General features: G+C 39.7%; 2 protein-coding genes across 2 annotated transcripts; both read right to left on the bottom strand.

The window, feature by feature from the left end:
- Nucleotides 1–632: 632 nt before the first annotated feature.
- On the bottom strand, nucleotides 633–6,694 carry LOC110056201 (uncharacterized). Its single transcript, XM_089293017.1, has 5 exons — nucleotides 6,035–6,694; nucleotides 5,125–5,350; nucleotides 4,089–4,373; nucleotides 3,077–3,267; nucleotides 633–2,337 (listed from the first exon to the last, which is right to left on the bottom strand). Exons 1-5 carry the CDS (start codon nucleotides 6,590–6,592, stop codon nucleotides 1,564–1,566), a joined length of 2,034 nt encoding a protein of 677 aa, XP_089149143.1. The 5' UTR covers nucleotides 6,593–6,694; the 3' UTR covers nucleotides 633–1,563.
- An 856-nt stretch (nucleotides 6,695–7,550) lies between these two features.
- On the bottom strand, nucleotides 7,551–16,982 carry LOC110056199 (uncharacterized). Its single transcript, XM_020762645.2, has 6 exons — nucleotides 16,818–16,982; nucleotides 12,460–13,130; nucleotides 11,577–11,802; nucleotides 10,746–11,030; nucleotides 10,243–10,433; nucleotides 7,551–9,569 (listed from the first exon to the last, which is right to left on the bottom strand). The coding sequence occupies exons 1-6, from the start codon at nucleotides 16,891–16,893 to the stop codon at nucleotides 8,766–8,768; spliced, it is 2,253 nt and encodes a 750-aa protein (XP_020618304.1). The 5' UTR covers nucleotides 16,894–16,982; the 3' UTR covers nucleotides 7,551–8,765.
- Nucleotides 16,983–19,695: the final 2,713 nt, after the last annotated feature.

Raw genomic sequence — 19,695 nt, forward strand, 5'->3', positions numbered from 1 at the left:
TTGGTTTGCTAAAAAGAACTTCAGACCACTGATGACAGAAATACAAGTTATGCGCATTATCACCAATAACAGAGAAGAGAGCTGACCATAGAAATCACTTTTTGAGGTTTGAATCAAAAGTTCTAGTCTGAAATACTTGCTCTGTTTCTGTGAAAAGTTGGGCTTCTTTTACCAATTTACACTCAGTTGATGAGGGCAAGATCTTAAAGCTTTTGAAGTTTACATAGCAAAAGTCCACCGGTGCAAACGTGTCACAAAGCTGGAAACTGTATATATTGAAGGCTAAAATTCTGGCCAAAAAGTCGTTGGGAAATTTGACGGAATACCAACTGATGACGCATTATTTTGAAGTGAGAAGTCATAATTCAATTCCCCCCCCCCCCCCCCCCGCCCCAAACAATGTTGGAATAGTGGGTCTACTTTGGATGAATCAACGTCAACATTGTGTTGTGCTGGGGATGGACAGAAAGACCATAATACGTTTGCATCATTCACGGCGAGATTATCTTTTTACAATGACTGTCTGAATTTTATGAAAGATTCTACTCAGTGAGTCTCCAACAATGTTATTGCTTAAGACCACACCCAAACCCACTTATTAAATTTAATTGAAAAAATCCAAGACAGAAATGTAAACCATCTCATGTGTCACTTTTATTGGGCATAACGATAAAGGCTAAGCACAAGATAGCTTCTTTTACACCACCTTCTAGATATAAATACAGCAAAAGCTCTATGAAGCTTTCCAACCCTGTGTTGAAAACAGGCCCTTGCCTGCTGCACCTTCCCAAACAGTCAATTTTTGAATACAAACACATCTTAGGCTAGAGTTAACTGCCAACACACTTTTGGGAACACATGCGACAAACAGAGCATGTTCTTAATTTTTTTCGTTTTTCTACTAATTTGCAGAAAGCATTAAAAAGAAGTATTCTGACTTGTGAGTAAGCCCAGTCTTGTGACCATTCTACCCATTGCATAAAACACGTCCCAAAAATATTTCCAATTTGTAAGACTTTCCTAGACCTTTTATAGCTGGGAATTAAATTTACAACATGTTAATTCTGGTTTTATGACACTGGTGAAACTGTATTCAAATCATTGTTCTTCGCATCATTAAACGAGAATGTCCATGTACCACTGACATGGATAATCATAAATATTATTGGGAGCTTAAGCAAACCATGACGGCAACTGCAATGAAAAGCCACCAAACGAAAGGTTCAATGAGCAAAACAATGACTGTGCATCTGTGTTTTAAATCTTTGTACATTTTGCAGCCATCCTCTGCAATGACCAAGTTCTGCATATTTTGGAGAATGTAGGCCACAAAGGCAAATTTTTTGTACTTCTTTTTGGAAGTGAAAGTTTGAGCTGGTTTAAAGACTGATTGACATACTGAGCAGATTCAGATAATTACGAAATTTGAAGGTAAAATGTATATCCCTTTTTTACTAGCCATTGTCACTGGTGTCACTGTCATTATTGGTTAAGGTTCCTAATAGCTCTAAACATCCTCTAGGAAAGTTCAACAACAGGCCAACGGAGTTTGTGAGACCAGCATCAAAACCGTAGGCCTTCAACTTCTCCCTGGTTGTCCACTGTGTTATACTCCACCCAGTCTCTTGCAATCGGAGCATTAAGCATTTCATCAGTGATACCAAAAGCATCACAGAGGGCAAGGGCCTGCGGTGCCACATCGCGACACAGATCAGCAGTTACTTTCCCTACTTTTGCACCAGTGGCTGTAGACATTAGCTCAGAGGTTGTGAAGTAGCCAAGATCCTTTTTGACGACTGCCATCTGATAGAGATGACGAAGTTTCTTCAGAACTGGCTGTAGACCAGGGTCAGCTTTGTCAAGGGCTTTGCCAAAGGTCTCACTGATGAGCCGCTCCCCATATGCGTGAGCAGCTGCCTGAACAAGATCCTGCTCCTGGTACATCCAGGTGTCAAACCTTCCCTCCTTCCCTGCTTTCTTCATCTCCATCCCTAGAGATATGAAAAGTTTGTTCTCACGTGACTCTAACAAGGAATGGAGATACTCCTGGTTGTTCAGGTCTGCCTCGTCACCTCCTGCAATTTGATGTTCAGTAGGCTTGAAAACCATCAGCCTTTCGGTAGCTACCTTTTGCATAAGGACTGAGTTGTCGCCTTCTGCTGTCATACAAGCATGTGACAGGGCGGCGTCAATGCCAAACTTGTTGCATGACAGATAGCCTTGCCCACCACACCTCTCACGGCAAACAGTAGCTGTCTCAGACACATGCCAGCCAGCAATGGCCTTAATAACACAACACATTGTCACCACATCCCCATGTTCAGACCCATCTGCAGCCTACAAAGCAAAATTGAAATGATTTTAACTGCCGTAAGTTTGGAGTGGGAAACTGCCTCAAACATAAGGACTCTTATTCCTTAAAGTCTTGTGATCAACGCCTATGAAATTAGCGGTAGTATTTGTTTTATCTAGTTCTGTCTGCAAAACAGAAGTTATCCTGTCACAGTTCTTCCAAGTTTCTGTCTACAAACTGTGACTACTGATTAATATTCTTGTCAAAGTAACCCAGGTATAAACTATCCTGTGAAACTCTTGAAGAAGAATGCCTAACTCTACTCAAGGATGAAAGAAAAAAAGAGTAGTTCATGTAAATCACAATAAATTCTCTATCATCATAGGCCTGTAATGCACACAGAGAGCTAAATAATAAGGCTCTGTACATGCATTGCAGGCCTATCATGTTAGAGAATATCATCATAGGCCTGCAATGCATACAAAGAGCTAAATAATAAAGCTGTCTGTATGCATTGCAGGCCTATAATTATAGAGAATTATTCTTTATCAGTGGCACTCTTCCAGCCATTCCCAGACTCACACTGAAAGTCTCTGGACAACTTTGACACTGGTCTCCTTTGCAGTGTTATTATTTAGGTTGCTTCAATCCAATATGTACATTTTATTAACACCTTTTTTTGAGCAACATCTAAATGTACCCTTTCAAATTGCAGATTTTAAACCGGATTTTTCACAATCCAATACATGTTGATAGTATCGTAGCAGCTTTATTCTACACTACCTGAAATGCCCAGCGATCTTTGACATACTGCAGTGCAAAGTCTATGGCATAGGTAGATGCCAGCAATGGCATCAGAGCATTTTGCTGAAGCTGGTACTTGAGAATGGGAGTGTTGGATTTCCCATCAGGTCCTACAGTCAGACGAGTCGCAGAGTAGCGAAGGGCAATGGCAAGACAGGCTTTTGATGCACCTGTTTAAAAATATATGCAACATATAGGTAAATGGTCTGAACCCAGCAGTATCACTTGACTCTGAAGATGAGTCATCAACAGCAGTTCTTTTCAGAACTACCCTTACCTGGATGATCACACTATACAAACTACAAATACATGAAAGGGAGACAAACACTTTCAACAACACACACAAATTTTCATCAAGTCTATTATAAGTGGCACATACAGTGCATTGGACTCTGAGACACTTAGTGCAATAAAGATTTGCGCTACTGTATGCAAATGTTACAAATCAAAGAAAAAAAAAGATTTTAAACAGGACAGTTGCAGTTGCTCGAAAATTTGAATGATGCCTATATAATATCAATGCCTATGTTTGCAACTTGTAAATAAAGCTAAGATGGAATGAATTGTTGTGTTCATGAGAAATTATCTTGAATTGGTATTTTGAAAGAAAGGAATGTTTTGCAGTGGCGGGTTGCAAAGTTCTGTGGGAATTTCTCACAGAAGCAAAAACTTCAGTTTTTGTTGTTGAGCGACGCCTATAATTATAACATCAATGCCTATGTTTGCAAATGTCTGCGTCCGGCTAGTGAAAAATTTGTTTTGGTTAGTGAATCAAACCTGTCACCAGCCACTGGGCTAGCAAGCTGAAAAGTTAGTCTCGAGCCCTGCTAAAAGCTATTGTGGTGGTCAGTCAAGTGGCATAATAATGTTGTATAAGGTGAGGACAATTTATAGTCTTCAAAATCCAGATCTTGAGTGCCAAATAATGTTTGGGGCACAATTTCAAGGAAACTAAGTTCTGTCTGGCCATAAGTGATAACAAAAAAAGTACCTTGGGCCATGCTCGCTATGCACAGACGACCAGAGAGAAGTTGATCAGCCACTGCAAGAAAACGATTTCTGATGCCACCTTTAATTTTTGTTGTGTAGGTTCCATCCTCAGCAACATCAGAAAACTGGTTTATCAGGTTTTCTCTGGGCACACGAACATTGTCAAAGAAAAACTTGGCATTGTCGACTCCATTCAGACCCATTTTGTGTCCCATGTCATGAATCTGGACTCCTGGCATCACATTGAGATTCTTGTCTCGAATAGGAACCAGAATACCATGGATACCTGGAAAGAAAGCAACCCTTTATTTTACATATATGTATTTATTATATGGCTGAACCGGTCGGCAATGAAAAGAAAAATTGATTGGTTTCCTTAGTGGTTCTGATTATACAGATCACTAAGATGAACCGCTCATGAATTAATTTCAGCGTTTTACTTTTTCAATTCAATGCACAAAATAAACATTTTTTTGTCAAGTAGAAATCTCTTCACCTTCATGTTTGAGGGAAAATTTCAGTTAAATGTTCACAAAATAACTTGACGCAAGAAAGGTAAAGAAATACGTCTATTTACCTTTTGCACACACGTTTACCAAGAATGGCTCGTAGAGATGCATCAATTTATCAGTAGATTAAAAAGAGCCATTATAATAAATACTTTATTGAACTCGCTTGTTCAGTTCACATCTAAAAAATGTTGGTCTTGTTCTTTTTTATGCAGACCTACATTGCTCTATTTTTTGAGAGAGAGGAGAGAGCAGGGAAAATCTTCTGTTACTTCCTTACCTAAAATGTGACAGATGCAAACATCACAAGAAGTACATGTAGTGAAGGGTGTTATCACCAATTATTTGATTCATGAAATATTTGAAATAGAGGGAGAAAGAAGGCAGCAAGCAATCTGACAAGAAAGAAATAATTAAATGGGGGAAGGGCCAGAGGAAAGATAATAACTACAATTATAATGGCATCACTAAACATTGTGTGCCAGCAACAAAAAAAATTCTAAATGTGTCATGAAATAAAGTCACTACCTTGATTGACACCATCAATGTAAAGCTGAGAAAACACAATAATATGATGAGCGTGACAAGCACCATTTGTGATCCAGTATTTCTGCGCCAGCGGGGTTGGGGTATGGACAATAAATTCTTTGGTTTCCTTGTCATACGTTGCTGTTGTTTCCATCTGCACTGCATTGTTACCATAGCCTAGTTCTGTCAGGCCAAAGCATCCCACATCCTCAAGGGAGTCAATACCCTAGTTTTGATTGAAAAGATAATATTGGTTCAGTGGGTCAAATTCATAATTATGTTCCAGAAAATATGAGCTGATCAATTGGCAAATCATTGATCTGCTTACAGATATTGAATATTTTGCTCAACCTTGATAATTGTCGATTGTCCTGTATATAGCTTTTCTTCGATTACTATCAATCATGTACACTGTATTTTGTTTTAGTCATGTAAACAGCACTTCACACAGTTTATTCTTCCATGTATCCCTATCCTATATAAAACAAAAGTGGTTTAGGTACCTCCCAGGGTGTTCAGTCTCACAAAGTCCACAGCAGGAGCTTCTGCAGTATCTTTTTAGGGTATTAAGCCGATAAAAAAGGGACAGGAGATATCTGACAATTAACTTTATGAGTAGATGGTATTCAAAGCATGTTTGTCTCTATTGCTATTAAAAATTATCAAAGCATCAGTTAATATGTTCTTATTCATACCTCTAAGGGGTGAAAAAAATTTCAAGCCACGCCCACAAAACAGAACCTTGGTACCTCTAAGAGGTATATCAGAGAGGTGAGGACACCCCCCCCCCCCCCCCACACACACACACACCCTGCCCCCTGCTGGACTTTCAACTAGTGTTTTTTGACACAGAAAAAAAGTTAATTACGATAATTGGGGAAATTTATGACAAACCACAAGCAAAGGTTACCTTCAACAGTTTGTCATGGTGTCTCTCTGTTCCCAGTTTCAAGACCGTCCCACCAAACAAGTTGAACTGGACTGTCATCTTTGTGGTCATCGCGGCATCCACTACAGCGGCCAGTTCATGAGCAGCGAAGATCCACAGTGGGTTGTTCTTGAAGTCCAACACTGAAATAAACCCTTGATCGCAAAGTTTCTTTAGTCTCTTCAGTGCCAAGTCTCTCTCTTCATCAACTGAGATGTTGTACTTTGGTGTCATCAAGGGATCCTCTGAGAAAATTTTCCGAAATTTCGCTCTCTTTTCGTGATTGTCGTGATCTAGCAAGTGCGTCATTTGGGCCACATCGAAGGAAGGTTTTCCCCACTCATCTCTCAGTTTCTGGGGATGTAACTGCGATAAGACTGCGCATCTTGAAAAATCACGAAAGCTCAAGTGCTTCTGTGACGGATTCCTCAAAATCCCACAGCTCGACCGTATTCCCTGAGAGAGAAAAGCTTTCTGAGCGTAACCTTTAGAAAAAGCTCGCTGAAATCCCCTTACTGCGTGAACACTTGAGGAAAGCATCGTTGAAACAGACAAAATGTGAGATTTATACTACCACAGTTACAATCCCACTAGCGTCCATAGTCCAGTCGACAGTCCAGTCAACTTTACCGCAGGCACTAGGTTTTGTCAGCGGTTATTGAAACGCAATGGGCCTTCTTGTGCCCAGTCTTCTCGCGCCGCAAAAATTCGTGTTCTGCCTGCTGACATGCCAGATAGATATCACGGTTACTCCCCCCGGTTATAAGCCCCTCTTGTCCATGTGATGAAATGAACATGTCCATAAAAATTCTATTCACTTCAAATAGAATAGCCAAACAAGTATATTAAACCACTATCAGTCATTTCTTTTCAGTATTGTCTAAACTGTTTTTCTTTACTCTCCCAATATGTAAAGCTACCTGTTCCGAAGTTGAACGATCCCAGGGTTTATAGCAAAACATAGGAATGCTACAGACACTGGCGCTACTGGTTTTCAGGTTGTGTTTAAACCGCAAAATGCGAGCAAGGTTTATAAACTAGATATTTGCGAGGTTTAGGGTATGTTCCTTTGAGGTGATCTGGATCAGGATCACTCAGATCATGATGCATCAAAGGAATCGATGAATCCACTCTGATCATGGATTCATCGTTTTCTTTGATGCACCATGATCTGAGTGATCTTGGATCACTAGTCCTGATCCAGATCCAGATCACCCCAAAGGAACACACCCTTAGAAATGCTAAGCTAAATCCTAGTAGGCGTATTTTTTTACTGTCTGTACTTTCGGAGCGGGGAGTTTATTTCTTAAAAAAAAAAAAGAACAAATGGCAAGAATCTCAAAAAAAAAAGGCAAAAAAAGAATAAAAAGCAAGAAGTATTTTTAACATTAGTTGCAGTTCACAGATTAGAAGAGCACATTCCTTGTTGATAAAGTGCATTTAACCAACATGAACCAAACTTAAGGATACGCTTTCAGACAAGAAAAAATTCAAGAAATTCGTTTAAAACGTTCGTTTATTTTAGGTCTTTAGAGCGATCAACTGCAAATTTCTCCTCACAATACCAATAAATAATAGCATGTATAGGTCATGATGCTAGAAACGGTTCAACTTAATAAGTGTTCATCACAGAGTGATAAAATAACATCCAATTCTTAGAATCTTAAATTAAATAAATGCACCATATATTCAACCATGATTGTATTATTTTACATTTAATGGATTACTTGAATCAACGTGACGTGAACATCCACTCAGGAGGTTAAACTAACATTCAACGCAAAAGGGTCCGCACTGATGACGAAGCTCGATAAAGATCAGTGTAGAATCTGATTGGTTGTTACTTGCGTGCCAAAATTCAAAATCGAGGAACAACCAATCGGAGATCTCTGTAGTGTTATGTCATCAGTATGGAATTGTTTGAGTCCAGTCCCTGAGAGGTCTGTTTTTCTTTTGATACTGTTCTTTCCGTTCTCTATAATAAACAAAGTTGAAACCACTCCTAATAAAGGTGTGAAGGTTGCACAGTGTTCAGTTTATCCTTAGGCTTCAGAATATTTTGTACTTTTTTTTAAGTATTCCTGGTGCACATCATCGCTTGAAACGTTAGCATTTATTGTCAAATGCAAATGTTATTCCAAGTTTGTTTATTTGATTGTTTGTTTGTTTATGTATGTAATATGTGTTGATGGACAGAAATCATATTCTGATCAGTGATGGGTTCTGATTGACCTTACTCTGCAAATGGGAAAACATTATTTTTGAGAGAAGAAGTACAGCAATGCAAACACTTAAGAAAATAGTTCAAGAAATAGTTCAAAAATTAGAATGTCCCAAAACCTGTACCCACAAATGAAGCAATGACAGAGACAATCCCAAAATTGTCAAAATGGTCTTCTATAAGTTCTTGCGTCCATTCTTCAGTGGACTCTCAATTTCTGAAACCTTGATTCTCAAACTCCTGATAACTTTAACTTGACCAATAATTCGTATCCCTTGGATTTGTTTCACTATAATTCAGACTTCTGTTTTCATGATTTCCTGAATTTTCGTGAACCAATTTTCACTTCCCTCGGGGGTTTGAAAAATCTTGATTCCACTACTATGAAAATGAGATTTACAGGTCTTTACCCTGATTAACACCAACCATTCCTTTTTAAGATCTCATAATTAAAGTTCAATGGCAGTTTAACTGTCAATTAGCAGGCACTGATCAAAACTTCAAACCCTCAACTTCTCCTTTGTTATCAACTGTGTTAAACTTGACCCAGTCTCTTGCAATTGGGGCATTTAACATCCCATCAGTAATACCAAAAGCATCAGAAAGGGCAAGAGCCTGTGGTGCCACATCTCGACACAGGTCAGCAGTCACCTTTCCCACTTTTGCACCAGTGCCTGTGGACATCAGCCCTGAGGTGGTGAAGTAGCCAAGATCCTTTTTAACGACTGTCATCTGATAGAGATGATGAAGTTTCTTCAGAACTGGCTGTAGACTGCCATCAGCTTTATCAAGGGCTTTACCAAAGGATTCACTGATAAGCCGCTCACCATATGCATGAGCAGCTGCCTGGACAAGATCCTGCTCCTGGTACATCCAGGTGTCAAACCTTCCCTCCTTCCCGGCTTTCATCATTTTCATCCCCAGTGCCATAAACAGGTCTTTCTCACGTGACTCCAATAGGGCGTGCAGGTACTTCCGGTCGTTCAGGTCTGCCCAGCTGAACATGCGATACACAAAACTTGGGACATAACTTGCTGCAACTTGAAGCATTGATGGCTTGAGTGCCATCAGTCTTTCCGTAGCGACCTTCTGCATAAGAACTGAGTTGTCACCTTCAGCTGTCATCGAGGAATGTGAACCAGCAATGCCACTACCAAACTTGTTGCATGACAGATAACCTTGCCCGCCACACCTCTCGCGACAAATGGCAGCTGTTTCACCCACATGCCAGCCAGAAATGGCCTTGATAACACAACACATGGTCACCACGTCTGCATGCTCAGATCCATCTGCTGCCTGTAAAGCAATATTTATTTTAAAACAGTTGTCCGCTTTCAAACAAAAATTCCTCTCTACATGTTGCAATTTCAGGTATGTTGTTAGATCAAAGCTTCAAGCTTACACAGCAAGAGAGAGAGGTCTGCATACAACAGAATGACAGAAGACTAATGACATATAACGACATAGAAACATGTGACTTCGTACATTTTCCTCCTCTTTAGACACACAGATGGAAACAAATGAGGGACATTTAGCCACGCTAAATTTAATAGAAGAATTGTCTAGTCTCAATGTAATGTTGAATTATCAAAAAAAAAAAAAAAAATTAATGGACCATTTTGTAATCCCTTTATTGGACTGGAACTAGCTTGGAACTGAAGCAAATGCAGGGAATGTTGTTAATAATAGAAAATAAGGAAGTCCTTTGAATATTAAACAGTTATTATTATTATAATCCCTTTGTAATGAATTTTCCTTGCGTGAGCCTACACTGCAAGCTACATGTAATTTCAGTCCAATGCTGAGAATACGAATATGGCCTCTTAAATAACTGTATACTGACTAACAGTTATAACCCATTCAGTCCACCAGTCGTGTGACAGCAGCCTCATCTATGGCAGTGCCCCTGTTTACAATGCTTCAATAATTTATGTGTAACCACAAGCAAAATCCACATATTTACATGTACCTGAAAAGCCCAGCAATCTTTGACATACTGCAGTGCAAAGTCAATGGCATAAGTGGCTGCTAGCAGTGGCATCAGAGCATTTTGTTGGAGCTGGTACTTGAGAATGGGAGTATCAGATTTCCCATCAGGTCCTACAGTCAAACGAGTAGCAGAGTAGCGAAGGGCAATAGCAAGACATTCTTTAGCTGCACCTGTTGATAAATAAGAAAGCACCTATACTTTCCACACTTTTCTCTGGTTTCAGTAGCATAAAGTATCTAGAAGTATTTCTACTCCCCCCTGGATAAGATGCTAGTCCACCACAAGCTTACTCACAGCACTTAATTTAACAGCACCAATTTGTAGACCTGGGTGGAGAGAACCACTGCGATAATAAAGTGTCTGTTCACAAGGACACTACACAATGTTCCAGGACTACTCAGTCCTGAGTCAAGAGCACTAACCATGAGGCCACCGTGCCTCCACTCAGTAAAAAAAAAAAAACACAATAATATGGTATTTACCTTGGGACATGCTTGCTATACACAGACGGCCAGCGAGAAGTTGATCAGCCACTGTGAGGAAACGCTTCCTAATGCTACCCTCGACATTTGTACTGTAGGTTCCATCTTCAGCAACATCAGAATACAGGTTGAGCAGGTTTTCTCTAGGCACACGCACATTGTCAAAGAAAAACTTGGCATTGTCGACTCCATTCAGGCCCATTTTGTGTCCCATGTCATGAATCTGGACCCCTGGCATCACATCAAGGTTCTTGTCTCGAATTGGAACCAATACACCATGGATACCTGGAAAGAAAACAATCTTTCAATTTATATGTGACATCAGTGAAATTGATGTCACATATAAATTGTAGGGGAGGAGAGGAGAGGCCTAGAGCCAAGGGGTGGCACTCCCTTATTTAAGCTGCACACCTAAGGGTGTGGTTTTCAGGACTCAAAAAAAACTTGAATTCTGGCTTGCCCTTCAGAGAAGCATCTCTCAAATTTTGTTTTAGTTTATTTTTGTTTGACTGAGTTAGCAGACAACTTGCCTGGACTCCTGCCCGTTGGGCACATGAGAATGAAAAGTTACTTGCCCAGCAAGAAAATCTACAGTACTTTGTCCCAGATGACCAGATGGCAGTTTTTTCAAGCCCTGGGTTTGAACCATTTTTGTCCAAACTATGGTATTGATTTGATTATTTACTTTTGAAATAGGATATGGTACATGCAGTCTGGTCTGGAAAGGTTATAAAAAATTTCACCCTTCTCCCCCCCCCCCCCCCCCCTAATACCACCACCACCACTGCCAACTTAATTATTAAACACAAGGTGAAATGAAGTTGACTGTACCTTGATTAACACCATCAATGTAAAGCTGAGAAAATACAATGATGTGGTGAGCATGACAAGCACCATTTGTGATCCAATATTTCTGTGCCATGGGGTTTGGAGTATTGATGATAAATTCCTTGGTTTCCTTGTCATACGTCGCAGTTGTTTCCATCTGCACCGCATTGTTACCATAGCCTAGTTCTGTCAGACCAAAGCATCCCACATCCTCCAGCGAGTCAATACCCTAGGTGTGATTGACAAAGATGCTTTTAAGTCAAATTCTACAAACCTCCATGAAGCACATGCACATAGCAAAACTATTACACTATGTAACATTCTACATTGTATCAGCCTTCCCTCACTATGTTCCCTATAAGGAGACAAATCACACAACTAAATATACCCTCATTATCTACTACAGTGAATCCGACTATCAAGCACATACACTTAGACATACAAACAGGATGGCTTACATTACTTTAATTGATGCCACACCATTACTTTGCAATACTTCATTGTAGATAACTTTAAATGATGTATATAACAAAATTTTGGGAACTTTTTAAGAAATAACTGATGCAACTTTTAAATACTTAAACATATTTTCATAGGTTTGCAATATATTATTATGAAACTTCACACATTCGGCATGATAAATTGATCTACATGTAAGGAGGTATTTTTTTTTTGGTTTATATAAAAAATATGAAGAATTGACATCGTGAAAAAGTTCAATTCCAAGAATGTTTACAATATTCAGTGATAACTTTGTCGTTGTTAGTTTAGTCTTAAATGAAAAAGAAATGGAAATACTTGGGCATGGAAATTATTGGGTACAATAAACTCCAATATCGCAATATTTTGACTGATAGTTTTAGAACTAACTTGTATAAAAGGTTACCTGTAGTAGCTTGTTATGGTGTCTCTCTGTTCCCAGTTTCAAGACAGTGCCACCAAACAAGTTGAACTGGACTGTCATCTTTGTGGCCATGGCAGCATCTACCATAGCTGCCAGCTCATGAGCAGCGAAAATCCACAGTGGATTATTCTTGAAGTCCAACACCGAAATAAAGCCTTGGTCGCAAAGTGTCTTTAATCTCTTCAGTGCCAAGTCTCTCTCTTCATCAATAGAGATGTTGTACTTTGGGGTCATGAGGGGATCCTCTGTTAAGATTTTTCGAAACTTCGCTCTCTTCTCGTGGTTGTCATGATCTAGCAAGTGCGTCATCTGCGCCACATCGAAGGATGGACTTCCCCATTCTTCTCGCAGTCTCTGTGGATCTAACCGGGCCGCAGAACACGAAAAGGGTCGAGCACTCTTTAAACCCTCGTGGCTTGACCGAATGCTCTTGGCTTGGAAACCCTTTCCAACGGCAATTTTAGAAAACGATTGTGGCAATCTCCTCACTACGTGAATTCCTACAGAAATCATGTTCAAAACGGATAGAAAGAAAGCTTTTAGAAAGGCAAGGAGTCCATAGTCCACTCGACGATTCCCTCCGTCATTGCAGTCCACAGTTTTTGTCAGCGGATTTCGTGCTTCGTCACCAGTCTCTTTACCGTCGTCAACATCTGCGAAGCAGAAAGAGGACCAAAGAACGTTAAGTATTTCGGGGGGCTTTAGTGAAAAGGAGTGCGAGATTCATTGGTATAACCGCTAAAGGGCTAATCCTTCCACTTTTTAGCTCAGTAGATATTTTCTCCACACGAGATGAAAACGAAGTCACGAAATGCGTGTTTCTGACTTTGTACCAGTCCACGTTTTTTTCCTCCAAATTTGTTTGTAATGTAAATTTTGTGTTACAAGTTGCGTCGAGGTAATTTGATCAAACTTATTTGCATATCAAGCTTGATAATTTTAGTGAATGCAGTGTTTACATCTAGCGCTGGTGTGATTAATGGAAGACTCTGGTAGTGGATGACTTGAAGAGTTGATATGAGTACTTTAAAAGACTAGAGAATTGATGTCTCTTTAAAATCAGATGTCAGTTTAACAAATTGACGTCAGTTGTTCATGCGTCTGTCCTGTTACTGATATTGTTATGTTACTGAAATTTTGTCATAACATTGTCAAGGTAGCTGTGGATCAACAGGGCGACAGTTTTTCATGCGTCTGTCCTGTTATTGATGATGAATTTTGCCATGAAAGTAGCTGTGGATCCACAAGGCTATAGCCGAGTGGATCCACAGACTACTTTGACAATGTTGTGACAAAATTCATCATCAATAACATCATCAATAATGCGTCTGTCCTGTTATTGATGATGAACTTTGTCATAACATTGTCAAAGTAGCTGTTGATCCACAAGGCGATAGCTGAGTGGATCCGCAGACTACTTTGACAATGTTATGATGGCAAAATTCCCTGGGGGGGGGGACTCCCATATGGAGTGGACGGGGATGCTCGTCAGAAATTTTGAATTTAACCCCTAAAAGAGACCAATCTGGGCGTGGCCGAAGCTTATGCAGACCCCTAAAAGAGACCAGTTTATAAAACAGACAAATAAAAAGTACAGTGACATTTAATGATGGCGAATTTGTTTATATGAATTGAGTAAATATAAAGAATCAAAATTCTTTCTGTTTTGTTATTTCTTCGTGTGCAACCCTTAACGAGACCTTGACGGCTAAAAATAATGACATTTTGCCCAGAACACCCTAAGCGAGACCAAAATCCGAAATTTACACCCCTAAGCGAGACAACGAGCATCCCCGTCCATTCCATATGGGAGTCCCCCCCCCCGGGCAAAATTCATCATCAATAACAGGACAGATGCTTCTCAAACTCATTAATAATTCATCAAGTTTAAACAAAGGAAATCATGACCATGGTGGTATTTGGATATTTGATCTTAATTAGCATAGATTTTTACAATTTTATTTCTTCATTTTCTCCTTAGCTTTATATTTGATTGAGAAGATATATCAAACACTCAAGACAGTGTTTGATCACAGTTCCAAACACCTTGAAGTTCATCAAAAATACTCCACTGCACATTGTATTTTCATCTCTCCTCCCGGTGTTAGGAAATGTGGTCAAACACGGTCTTTCGTGATATATCACACGAAAAACTGACGTCAATTTGTTTTTTCAATAACAAATTGTCAAATTGTCCGCTCTCACTCGTTGCCGCATCGCATAAATTATAAATTAACATGTCTGTCCACTTATTGACAATAAAAATTAGCCAATGAGAACACGAGAATTTCTGCAGTTATTGTAAGAATTATATTTTTATTCATGTTGCACAATATAACCGATAAATTATTGAAAAACGGATTAATGACTAGAAGTTGACCTTTGATGAGTTGGTGTTTCCATAATGAATTATTAAAAGTTAATGAATCTTTTTTTTTTCCGGCATTTTTCTTGATTTGTAGCATATGTATGATGGGTAAAACAATTTTCTTCGGTTAATTTTAAAATTATTTTTGGCTGCAACAGTGCTAACAGGGATGCCTTTTTCGAGTAAATATGAAAATTAACAATTCATTGACTAGACTAGATCGATGTTTAATAAATATACCCGGAAGAAAGTAAGTACTTTTCATTTCCTTAGTGAAAAGAAATACAGGGGTGGATCCAGGATTTTTCTTAGAAGGGGTGCACCACTACAGAATGGCGTAACTGACTGGTGAGGTAAACAAATTTTACGAGTGAATACAAAGAAGAAGGCTTCATCTTAGGGGGGTTGCGCACCCCCTGCACCCTCCCCTAGATGCGCCCCTGAAATACATGTTAACAGAGGCACTCTGATCTACACTAAGGCAAATTCAGGACCAGAAAATAAAGAGCAAAATGGATCTGTTAGCATGGGGAGTAAATCTGAATCTCAATTTGCATTAGTTTGACCGGGCAAATCATTGAGAAGACAACAACAATGGAATGATTTTATCTCTCATTATTTGATTCTCTTTATTTGTAGCAGGCTGACCCCCATGCTTAAGTGACAAACCAGAAAGAGATAACTTTCTTTCCTATATAAAATCCACAAAGATCAGGCAGAAATCCCCTTGTGTGTCACAATATCACAGTTCAATTAACCTCTCAGCCTTTTGGATTTCATCAAATTGACTGTATATATGGGCTCTGACTCCGGAACAGGGTATAAAATTCATCCTTTCTCTCTGGAAGAAAACTATATTTTGAAACTGGAACAGAAATGAATAATTTCCCCCCAGAGTCACAGATTATTCACAATCTGGTGTACATGTATAGGTACAAAACTTTGCTCCATATTTCCACAAAAGTGTGCACTTTTTTTTTTCTTATAATATATTCTTGAACAGATTACTTATTTTGGCAATCTTTGTCTGGAACAATGGTAAATCTATCCTTTTGTGGTCTGAGTCCTTTTGTAACTGATAAAATTAATGTTTCATGAATATATCTAATTTATGAAGTAGCCTGTAGTTAGTTTCAAACTATTTGAGCTGTAGCAGTTATTTCATTTGGATTTCAATATTTGAGTCACTTATCTTCTTTTCAAAGGTTGAAAATTGTTCCGAAATTTAACATAATTTTCTGTCGTTACTGGACGCCAAATCATTTTATTTATAAAACAAAAAGATCTCTAAAAGATGAGATTGCGTGACACAACTTTAAATCGGAATAATTTGTGGATTTCGCAAAAAGTTACAAATTTCCTCTGTCCTCAATTTTTCACTTCGAATTCTCTGCAGTCTTTCACTTGAATTTAGTCTACATTTTATTCCTGGTCTATTAATTTGACGTGATTGCTTCACAAGCCGTCAGAGCGCATACACACTGGGGGTCACACAGCTGGTAAGGAGAAAGACTTCGAATAGTGTGGCGCGTGTAGCAATATATGTAGCGATGAAAAATTCTTTCATAATTGTGTTCTACACTCACACTATGGACATTAGGTCATCTAGTGGGAATGTGTAACGAAGAGAAGAAATGATCATACATAAAATGTACAAATATTCGGTAGAATCACTTTCAGAATGTACACACTTTGCGCTGAATTCTCTGACAATAAGATTTTGACTTGTCTATGTCGATAACCGCTAACGCCAGTGATTCTCAGTTCTGTTTATTGCAGAATAAAACCTCTGGCGACCCTCTGCAAATAAAACTTGTCAAATGGTGTTTACAACGTGAGAATATCCGTGCTCAAATTTCGTAAGAGGCAGAGGTCACTCGCATATTGCCGGCTAAATTCTGATCGGCATCGATTCGGGTTCTTTCATTCCATGCCTTGAAATTTTCATTTTCACCAAATTCCCTTCGCTAACCTGTCTTTGCCGACTTTACTCGCTTCTTAACGGTCGAAGTCTTCTCGTTCACCTCGTCCGTCTTGAGCTCGTCCATTTTCCGCAATGAGGAAATTAATCCCCTTCAGCTCAGCTGATCAAAACTCTTCAGAAATCCTTGAACCGCGACGATATTCAAAACCACGCCGGGCAACCTTGTTCCCAAGGGTTCCCCCGAACAGGGCGCTTTTTCCGCCCTGGTCCCCGGGGTCCTCTCCACTTTTCAAAATGGTGGGTTCTGAAAATCTAGCAGGCACACAATACGTGCAGAGGAATGAATGCTAGTTTTGCCAAGTCTTACCTCAGAGGGTGGCAAAGGGTTTTTGCGTGACGCGTGATCGCCCAAAAATTAGCAGCGTGTCGCGTGATTGAGACCAAATAGCGAACTTATTTAACAAGCAACGACGCTTTTGAGACGCGGATCGCCCCAAAATTAGCAGAGTAATGCGTGATTGAGACCACATTAGCCGCGTGACGCGAGACAGCATATCATAACGTGATGCGTGGTTTGCTATTTTACAAACAAGTGATGCGTGATTTGCCAATTAGATTTCCGTGATAAGTGAACGTTCTTTGAGCTAGAAGGATAGCATTCATTCAAAGTAAATAGCAGAGTCTTAAAAAAGATCATCAAATCGTGGCAGACGTGACACCATTTTCTGGTCTTTTTCGTCCTTTTCTTGACCTCCGATGTTCTTGATCTTCGTGGATCGCATGGTACTATACAGGGGCGCAGCCAGGATTTTTCAAAGGGGGGTCACACTGTATCCAAGTGAGGGTACTAAGCAGCTTGTCATGTCGTTTTTGAAACCTGGGGGGGGGGGTCACGGGCCCCCCAGGACTCCCCCTAGCTACGTACGCCCCTGCTATAGGTCCAAACAATTGTGTTAAAAATTATGGGAATAAGTCAATTAAAAATAGTTAAACTTTGCACAAGGACTATGAGCTTCAGTGTTATTTTTGTCCATTTTGTCGACCGATCATTTTTGGCAGTGCATCAGACCAAGGGGATATGACACACCATCTCCGAATCCGGCTATCGTATTAAGGGTCTAAACGAATTTCGATAACGATAACACACGTTAGGGTTTTGGTGTCGTTGTGTAAACAACGAGAGACTACACAAGGAAAACGTTTGTGTGCCACTTAATGAAGGTCGTCATAAAGACCTAACTGAATTGAAAAGCCACGTTATATCCTTTACAGACATAAAAACGTTTCCGCACAGAAAAGGATTTGCAGGTGTAAAGCTTTGACACAAAGATTGCCTGTATATTAGAGCATGGCAAAGGTGGCGTAGACGTCTTCTCAATTCGTATACAAGATCTCTGCCAACTTAGCCTGTGAACAGGCTCCCGATTGTGTTATGGCCGGGGAATAATAAAAATGTTTAACAAAACGAGCGGCTTGTCGTTGTACACCTTAGATCTGGATGTCATGAATTTCCTGTTAGGTATGCGAATCACATTTCCTGGTATTCGATAATAAATAATATTGTATACCCAAGATCTGGATGTCAAGAATTTCCTTTTGGGTATGTGAATCCCACACAGATGGTCTCTTATTAATGAATAACAAGAGTTTTTCTGAAATGTGTTTCAGGTTCCTTCTGATAAACCCGACAGTAAAAGTAAGTAAATTAAGACTTTATTTAGCCACCGGGTCACCCTTCGTGATAATGCTAGTAACATATAACGAATATTAAACTTAATCGAGTTCCACTCCTAAATATTTATTTTGTTTATGGTGTTCATTTATGGTGCATTTCTCCTCTGCGCGGGACCTCCTCCGATTTTTTACTCTTTGGACTCGTTGAAGAACGCTACCTGATTATTGATTTCATTAGGAACCTATGAAGCTTAATCCCGGTCGTCCACAAAACACTGGAGAAATTTAAAACGCAACAATCACCGGTCGTTTTATATTTTTGTTTGAGGAAATCTCGGCCAGGGAAATCAAGTGGTTCTCCTGATCCTATCGCGTTCGAAAAGGTCCGTTTTAAAATGTTTTCCGTCCATGCACACGAAAACTCAAAGCCGGCGTTTTCAAATTCCTCCGGCGGTTTGAAGAGCGTTTTCGAAAAGCTCCGTTTTCGTGACGGATTACTCTAGACCGTAGGCCTAATAGTAGAAATAAAGCTGTATGTGTTTTTAAATTCCTCTGGCGTAGTGTGGACGGAGTCTGGAGCGAACCACGACGTCAATGAGCATCACCAAACAAAAGGTTTAATGAGCAAAACAAAGGCTGTACAAGTGTGTTCAGTAAACCTTTTACATTTCATAGCCGTCCTCTACAAAACAACAACGCAAAATGACTGCAAACGCGAACGACGAGTCGAACTGCTAAATTTTCGTATTTCCATTTAGAATTGAACGCTGTCATTACATATTTAACCTCAGCGAGGTTTTAGAGCCATAGGCATCCTGGACAAATTCAATTTTACGAGGCGCTGTCCTCGGCGTCGCCGTTGTCATTGTTAAGTTCCCTATATTTGCATCTCGGATGCTGGAAGGTCGATACTCTTGTTTAACGTGGGGTCTGTCATCCTAGGTGGCTGCTTTGTGCTTTGCTCATGTGTTATCCCAAAACCAGTCGAAGGCAGATGAGAGTATCGTGTAAAAACCGTAAAAAACTACATAAATTGCAGCTCTTTGCCAATGTTCTTTTTAATTCAGTGATTAAGTTGTCGAGCGTTTCGGTAGGAAGTTTTTCCCTCCTGCTGAAACAATCTCGTTTACGTTACTTCACCGATGCAATACCTTTTCATCTTCCCCATTACTACACGGCAATCGTTTGCATCTTCTTCTTCAGCATAGCTTAAGGCTTTGAACACTTAGAAACCATCGTCATCAATAATGCC

The sequence above is a fragment of the Orbicella faveolata genome, unplaced genomic scaffold, assembly GCF_042242905.1.
Source record: "Orbicella faveolata isolate gen_17 unplaced genomic scaffold, um_ofav_v1 contig_24, whole genome shotgun sequence".
Taxonomy (NCBI): domain Eukaryota; kingdom Metazoa; phylum Cnidaria; class Anthozoa; order Scleractinia; family Merulinidae; genus Orbicella; species Orbicella faveolata.